Source organism: Rhipicephalus microplus, chromosome 3, assembly GCF_043290135.1.
Source record: "Rhipicephalus microplus isolate Deutch F79 chromosome 3, USDA_Rmic, whole genome shotgun sequence".
Taxonomy (NCBI): domain Eukaryota; kingdom Metazoa; phylum Arthropoda; class Arachnida; order Ixodida; family Ixodidae; genus Rhipicephalus; species Rhipicephalus microplus.
This window is the reverse complement of record NC_134702.1, coordinates 144912833-144921181: the sequence shown is the minus strand read 5'-3', so window position 1 is coordinate 144921181 and position 8349 is coordinate 144912833. Positions and strand designations below refer to the sequence as shown.

At 47.0% G+C, this 8349-nt stretch overlaps 1 protein-coding gene across 1 annotated transcript; it reads right to left on the bottom strand.

The window, feature by feature from the left end:
- Window positions 1–242: 242 nt before the first annotated feature.
- LOC142803962 (uncharacterized) lies at window positions 243–4112 on the bottom strand. The gene has a single exon (XM_075890357.1). The coding sequence runs from the start codon at window positions 4090–4092 to the stop codon at window positions 2743–2745; it is 1350 nt and encodes a 449-aa protein (XP_075746472.1). The 5' UTR covers window positions 4093–4112; the 3' UTR covers window positions 243–2742.
- Between the last annotated feature and the right edge of the window lie 4237 nt (window positions 4113–8349).

The window sequence follows — 8349 nt, the reverse complement described above, 5'->3', positions numbered from 1 at the left end:
GCGTTCGGAGAAGTTGGATGAAACAATTAAATCTGGTAAGCAATCAACAAGTGTAACATGCAAGAAGGAACGGATTACAGGATGGGAATTGTCCCGAAAAAAGAAGAATCGGGACACTATTTGCCACAGATAAAGGTGTTTTAGTCCTAACCCACCCTCACTAACTGGTTTGAATATATTATCACGACGCATGGGCTCAAAAGTCGAAGACCATATGAAAGTAGCGAAAACCCGATGAAAGCGTTGTATATAGAATCTTGCGCAATGAATAAGTTGCAATACATAGTAAAGTTTTGTCGCTAAGAAAGTATTACAAGCTTCAGCTCTCCCAAATATCGAGAGTCGATAGGGCACAAATGTCTGGGCCTGTCGTTCAAGCTTAGGGACACGTTCCTTCCAGTAATGCGCACTGAATCTATATGCATGCAATGGTACACCGAGGTATGTTGGAGGAGTTATTGTCCAATTAATCCCTGCAAAGTGGTTCGGTGTGCTACCCCACAAGCCAAACCACAGTCCTAAACTTTTAGAGGCATTTAAACGAGCTCCTGATACTACGCCAAACTTTTCAATAGTATATACCACATTTTCGACACTTGGTTTATCTGTGCAAAAGAATGCGACATCATCTGCATAAGCCAATACTTTAACCTCACTGCCTAATATTCTAAAGCCATGAATGCAACTCGACTGTATTATGCTTAAGCACAGTGGTTCTAGATAAAGTGCAAATAAAAGAGGTGACATCGGGCATCCCTGTTTTACAGAAGAGCGAATAGAAACTGGCTTGGAGAGTTGACCATTAACTATCAGACGAGTTGAGCATTCATTATAGCATAATTTAACGCCTTTAAGAACAACTTTGCCAACATTAGCTTGTTCGAGAAGAGAAAAAAGGAAGGAATGACGAACACGATCAAAAGCTTTTGCAAGGTCTACCTGTAGCATTGCAAGATGGTCTTGAGAGCCATGACAGTATTGAAGCATTGTTCGAGCGACATGTATATTGGTTTGTATGGATCGACCTCTGATGCCACATGTCTGATGAGACCCAATGAGAATCGACATAGCAAATTGCAACCTATTTGCTAATACTTTTGCGAAAATTTTGTAGTCCACATTTGAAAGCGATATAGGTCTGTAGCCCTCAACGAAGCGAAGTTTTTCCTTGTCAGTTGTTTTCGGTATTAACACAGTGTGACTTTTGCAAAAAGATTGTGGGAGGGTATCCATCTCGTAACTCATCTGAAAAATATTCAGCAATATAGGAGCAAGCGTTTTCTTGAAAGCTTTGTAAAAATCGCCTGAGATGCCATCAGGCCCCGGTGTTTTCAATAAAGGCAAGTTGTCGATTGCTTGCTCGATTTCCTGTATAGTAATGGGCCCATTAATGATTTCACAATCACTATCCTTCAAGGGGTTCACAAGAGAAACAAAACTAGCCTTGAGGTGAGCGTCAGGATCATCAGAGGGAGAGCTAAATAAGCTGTTATAGTACGTTTCGAACGCCAAAGTAATGTCTCCGTTATCTTTTATGAGCACATCGTTAAAGTACAAGTCTGGAATAGCTTTAGAAATCGCATGGCGTTGCTCATCAAGTAAAGCTTGGCGCGTCGGTTGCTCAGAATTTAAAGTGCGCTGGTTCCGAGATCTAATACGTGCCCCTTGGTAGCGAGCAGCATCATATCTCTGTAGTTGGCATTTAATATTCTCAATATCTTTGATGTACTTTCCCGGCATTTCGCATTCCATCTCATAAAGATTGCAAAGACTTTTAACAAGTATTTTTTCATCATTCTTTCTATAGAAAGACTTAACAGCCCCAATTTCTAAAGCTATAGAGCGAACTTCTTGTTTAAAAAGCTCCCAAGCAGCGAAGATATGAAAACCAATTGAAAAAGATTGCCTCAATGCCATCTGGACGCGATTTACGAATTCCTGATCACAGAGGAGCTTCGCATTCATTTTCCAAAGGGCCCACTGGGGACGGAATTGTTTGTGACGATTTTCGCCAATTTGCGCTATGACAATACAATGGTCTGAGAATGATACAGCTTCGGTGCTGCAGGAAATTTTATGAGATAGGAGTGATGAGGACACGTAAATCCGGTCAAGGCGAGCATGAGAGCTGCCTTGTACTCTTGTATATGCTGTTGCCCGATTTGAGACCCCGATGTCAATTAGTCCTGCATTATCTACAATACCGGATAAAAGCTCACCACTCCTGTCTCTCTTTACAGACGAATTATAACGATCAATAGCTTCACATACGCAGTTGAAATCTCCCATAAGTACCGTGCATCTGTCGACGTCAATTAAATTACGCACTTTTTCAAATAACTCAAGCCGTTTCGGAACATCATTAAACGCATATAGATTGATAATTCTCCATGGCACTCCTTGCAACAAAAAATCACAGCATATATACCTGCCCTCTTCATCAACACTAGTGCACAATGCTGAACAGGGTAGGCTTTTTCTCAGAAACAACCAACAGCCCGCAGATAAACCTTTAGCATGTGAGACACACACATTAAACTGAGACAGAAAAGGCCGCAGGGCCTTCTCGGTCTCTTCCTCGCTCTCGATCTTTGTCTCTTGGATGGCGACAAAGTCGAGACGCTTCCGATTGAGAAGTCTACGGAGTTGTGCTTGTTTCTGCGAAGACCTAAGGCCGCGTACGTTCAAGGTGGCAAATATGAGTCGCTCAGACTGCGCCATGGTGACTACCTTCTAATTCGCTTATTGTCCCTCTTGATCAGTCCCAAGAGTTGGCGCTGAGGCTTCCCGTGAGCCCCCAGCAGGCCTCCTAGATCGGGAACGGCGACACTTCCCCTTTGGCACGGACTTTCGGCGACGGCGCGACTCCCTAGTCACTGACGCTGGGTCACTTCCTCTGCTTGAATCCGAGCTGGAAGATGCGCGACGTTTCAGTATTGCTGTATCCGTAGAGATCTGCATATCATCTTCCGACACTGCACCATGATGAAGAAGCTGCTGCGGAGCTGCAGTGCAAGCAGGTGATGAACTTTCTGCGGCATCCAGCCCAGAGTCTCTATCTTGTACTGGTGGTTCTTCGGCATCTTTATGGGTCAGCGCAACAACACTCTCCAAAGGAACTCCTACCTGTGCTAGGGGTGGTTCGGAGTCGTTTTGGATATGCTGCTTGTATGATTCACTTGGCTCTTTGCACGCAGAAGTTTCAACTGTGTCAACAGCGAGTGACTTTCTTTCCTCTTCTGGATTCCTTGTGGTAGAGCTTGCAGCATATGACATTGACGGAGTGTCTCCCGTTGCATCCAAAACCTCGGTGGCATCCATAATATGCTCTTGTAGGTTATCATCTGGCTGTTTTGTGTGCTGTCGCAGCTTGTTGGCGTATGTCATAACACAATCTTCAGCCGAATGACCGAAGCTTCGACAGTTGTCACAGCGAGGGGTCCTGCAGTTTCGACGGATGTGTCCAACCTTACTGCACCGAAGGCAAAGTGGTGGGCGGCCAGGTATCAGGACGAGGCTTTGCACTCCGCAGACAACAAGAATGTGAGGAATATCCGCAATGCGAACTCCATCAGCAAGTGACAAAACAACATCCCTATTTAGCGTCCGCATTTGTTCCATGTCCGCTACTTTCCAGCTTTCTTGTGATATTGTCTTGACCTTCCCAAAAGCTTGCAGTGCCTCGCACACATAGGCGTCCTCCAAGCGCTCAGGAAGCCACATAAGCTTCAACTTCACTTCCGTGGGCTCCGGGTCTATAACGAGGCATCGACGACTTTTGACGAAAAATTCGTCTCTTGTGACCAACTTTGTTTTCGTCAGCGTTGACTTGCATGTCACCATCCAAACACGAGACATTTGAAATTGACCTATGGAGCTTATTTCCTTCAAGTCAATGATGTCCCGAAGAGCATCTCTAAAATCTTGAGCCCGGTAGGGGCGACCAGCTAAGTCCGCATGTAGAAAGACAGAGTCCACAACAAGCTTACCGGTGGGAAGGCGAGGAAGTACAACACGGTAGTCGTTGCCGCTGGCTGAAGCCTGAGCAGCACCTCGGCCCATGGCCGATAAATCCTTCGAAGCGGAGAACATGAAAAACGCGTCCGTTCAGAACGTCGTCTTCGTCTTTCTCCACGCCGTCTCTTGGGACTTGATCGTAAACTTGCCTTAGGCAGGCTTGATGTCGCGAAAGGAATCCCGTTAATATGAGTAAGAAAGCGTTTTAGAGCAGAAAACGAACAACCAAGCGTTACACAACGCGAATAGCGTAACGAGTGGGTCGTCAAATGCTACAACCCATTATAAAAGCTTGTTCTCATTCCCCTATTAAGTGTGGCGGATACCCACTTCACTCATAAATCCTCATCGTGGTCAGCCACTTCATGAACCATTGACACAAAATTCCCTGCAAGTGTTTAGCGGTAACCACGCTTCTCAGAAAATGACGAAAAATAGCATAGACAATGCCGGCCTACTACCCAGAAATTATGATTATTATAGCTGTTTTGGGTACCCAGAAAGTGTGCTTGCAGCAGTTACTGAATCTGTGTTTTAATCAGATTCTGAAAGGCCGCTCTTCCAGCTTTCGCTGTGACTGTGCTGCCTTCTGCTCAGACCTGTTGTTTTTTTCTTTCTTTGATATATGGAATGCCTGTGCTTGGCGCTTCGTTTCAAACTGAAGCTAGACAGGCTTCTTGTCAAGAAACAAATCTAGTTTATATGAGTAATAAAGCTTTTTATAACAGCAAAAGAGAAATGAGACATCAAGCGATGCGGATTCCGTAACGAGTGAATCGTGGAAATCTCTAACCCAATACAAAATTCAAGCCATAGTTTTTGCGTTGTCATCAGCCCCAGAAGAAAATAAAAATTGCACAAAATTTATTGCACGGGTGCAGAGGGTACCACGCTTCTCCAAAAAATGAAGAATGGCTTAATGAGTGGTTCCCAACTACACCAGAAATATGATTTTTTTATGGTGTAGTGGGCACTCTGCAAGTGTTCTTTTAACAAATATACAAAGAATACTTAAAAAAGACTCTAGATGGCCGCTTTTCCAACTTTCGGTATGACTGCGCTGCGCGTTCCTGGTAGGCCTGCATTTTTTTTTACACAATCTCTTCACCATTTTTAAACAGGTGCCATGTTAACTTATCTCACCAGAGGCTTTGTCTCTTTGCATTCCTTCTCACGCTTTTTTTACTTTCTTTGTCATTATCGGTGGGATGTAAGGTTCCTAGTGGCTGTTTTTCTTTCTTACGATATAACCCTGGTCTTCTCGACGGCTGTACAGATAGATCTCTGTAGAACTCCTTCGCTACCTCGCATATCTTATCCATATTGATGTTTACCTATACGCAGCAGCAGAAACCTGGACGCTTACAAAGAGGGTTGAACTAGAATCGATGATGACGCAGCGAGCAATGCAAAGCGTGTATCCTCAAGAAACAGGAAGGGACAAGAGTGGGTAAGGGGACACAGGGGAATTAAGGTTACCATAGTTGAAATCAAGAATAAATTGATGTAGGTCGGACACTTGCGTAGACTGAATAACCGCTAAGCATTAGGGGAACTGGCTGGTATAACGTTGCAGCAGAAAGCACTTGACCGGGTTAACAGGTCGAACACGATTTTTAATTAGGCTGCTGCTGCTGATGATGAAAAATTGAGAGGAAAGAGGCAAGGTGATTAACACACAAAAACAACGTGGTTGGCACTGCCGATTGTTTTTTTCTTAACTTCAGGATATCCAGTGTAACCTGAAATAATATAACATAAAATGCAGTTCTGGTCACAATGTATTACCGAGTTTGATCCTTTTCTGCACAAATAATTTCTAATTAAACAGCAAGAACTCGTGTGGAAGCAACTTTAGACGGTATCACGTGCCTCGTAAAACAGTATTGGGCACGAGAACATACCGTGGAGCCACCTTACGCAGGCATGCATCCCTATGACGAGAGTGGTTGGATTGCGCCGCCAGCCCTCTCGTGCACTGGCCGCGACCACTTTCGCGTTTTCTTTTTTTTATTGCAATAGCAATTATATGGAGACTCTCTGCTGGATTTTGCCGCCGGCGTCAGCGTTGATGTCAGCGTTGCCGTCACTCACCGTGTATGTGTACGTATCTATATATATGAAGATGCAAGAAAGAAAAAAAATGCAGAAAAAGACTGCGGCGCACGGTATCGAACCTGGGTCTTGGGCATCGTTAGTGCGAAGCGTTAACCATCGAGCCACTGAGGAGCACGTCCTTCAACATTCAAACGCAATTCTATCTATATTGCCACCTAATATGCTTGGGTGAGATCCGGCAGTGGAAGAAGACAAAGACGATCTGTCTGAGCTGCTGCTTGGCTAGTCAACTCAACGAACCCAATAAACCAAGTTTGTCTTAAGAAACGTGACAAGACTGGTGGAGTTGCTGGGTACGACGTCTCACGATCCACCCGATGCCCAAGACCCCGTCCAGCAGCCGGAACACAAGCCCTGCACCCGTGGACACTCCTGTTCACAGAGTAAGCCGCCGCCAACGAGGCCTACCACCTGAGACGCAAACCACTGACGCAGCGACTATGACTTCAACACAAGATCCCGTGCAAGCTCCGACGCCTTCCACGCCGATCTACTGCACCGTCCAGAACCCGCTCATGCCTAGCCCCTTTCATGGAGAGCAGCATGAAGATGTTGACGACTGGCTGAGTGAGTTCGAACGTGTCGCAGCGATAAATTACTGGGATGATGCCGCGAAGCTCCGGAACGTGTACACTTGCCTGAAGGACGGTGCCAAGACGTGGTTTTTGAACAGGGATGATGTTCTGACATCTTGGCGCGAGTTCCAGCGTCGCCTTCTGGAGACCTACAGGAGTCCCGACCGCCGCGAACGAGCGGAGCGTGCACTACAATCACGCATCCAGATGCCAAACGAGACCGTCTCGATGTACGTTGAGGACATGACACGGCTTTTTAAGCGAGCGGATCCTGCTATGGCAGAAGAAAAAAAGTTGCGCCACCTAATGCGTGGTGTGAAGGAACAACTTTTTGCTGGTTTGGTGCGTAGTCCCCCTAAGAGTGTTGCTGAGTTCCTTACTGAAGCGGCAACAATGGAGCAAGTACTGCACCAACGGTCTGCCCTGTTTGACCGTCAAGTGAATGCTGCCTCAACCCCCGAAATTTTCACCACCCCTGGGAGCAAGAGCCCCGAATGGATTCGCGAGATCATCCGATCTGTCGTCCGGGAAGAAATGGAAAAGATGTACGGGACAAGACCAATCGATGTTGGTTCTATCACCAGTGTCATCCGTGACGAGGTCCAACATATGTTGCACGCCCATCGTTTTCCGCTGATGTCGGTTGATCCGGGAACGGCTCCTGTGTCTACTGACAGTCGCCGTCGTACGTACGCGGAAGCCTTGCAATCTGCCACGCCTCGTTCTGGTCAAGGAGTCCCGACCCAGCCAGTGCCGCACGTCCCGATCCAGACAGTGCCGCACGTTCCGCTTCAGACAGTTCCATACGTCCCGATCCAGACAATGATGCCGTCAGTCGCGATTCAGTCGGCGCACGCTGGTTTGGGCATCGATGGTCGCCGTGCACCGACGCGCAAGTCTGATCTCTGGCGTACGCCGGACAGACGACCCCTCTGCTATCATTGCGGTGAGGCTGGTCACATTTACCGCGAATGCCCATACCGGCAACTTGGCCTGCGTGGATTTTCCGTCAATTCACCTCGTCCCCAAATTGGTCAAAGGCCGAGGGACATCGAAGAGTATCTCGCGCAACAGCGTGCACCCTTTACACGACGTCAATCACGGTCACCATCTCCGAGGAGACCCGCAGCCACTGGGTCACGTTTCGATGTGACGGCACGGGAACGCTCTCCAAGCCCCCGTCGGGAAAACTGAAGGCAGCGGCCTTCGGGGGCAAGGTCGCTGGGACTCAAAGTGCGGAAGACCTCCCATCGACGCTTGCACGCAACACGGAAGACATTCAACCAGAGAATAATCGCAGTACCGAAGAAACGCCGAAATCCACACCTGAACCCAGTGACCGCGTGTCACTTGACATACCTGTGCTGATTGACGGTTTTCAGGTCAATGCATTGATAGACACTGGTGCAGACTATTCGATTATCAGCGGGAGGCTAGCAAAAGATCTCAGGAAAGTGATTACGCCGTGGAATGAAACGCGAATTCGAACTGCTGGAGGACACGTTGTAACACCACTGGGTCGCTGTACGGCAAGAGTTAAAATTCGTGCGTCAACGTTTGTGCTCAGCTGCCTCGTTCTGCGCGACTGTTCACGTCAGCTGATTATCGGCATGGACTTCCTTCGGGAATACGGTGCCAT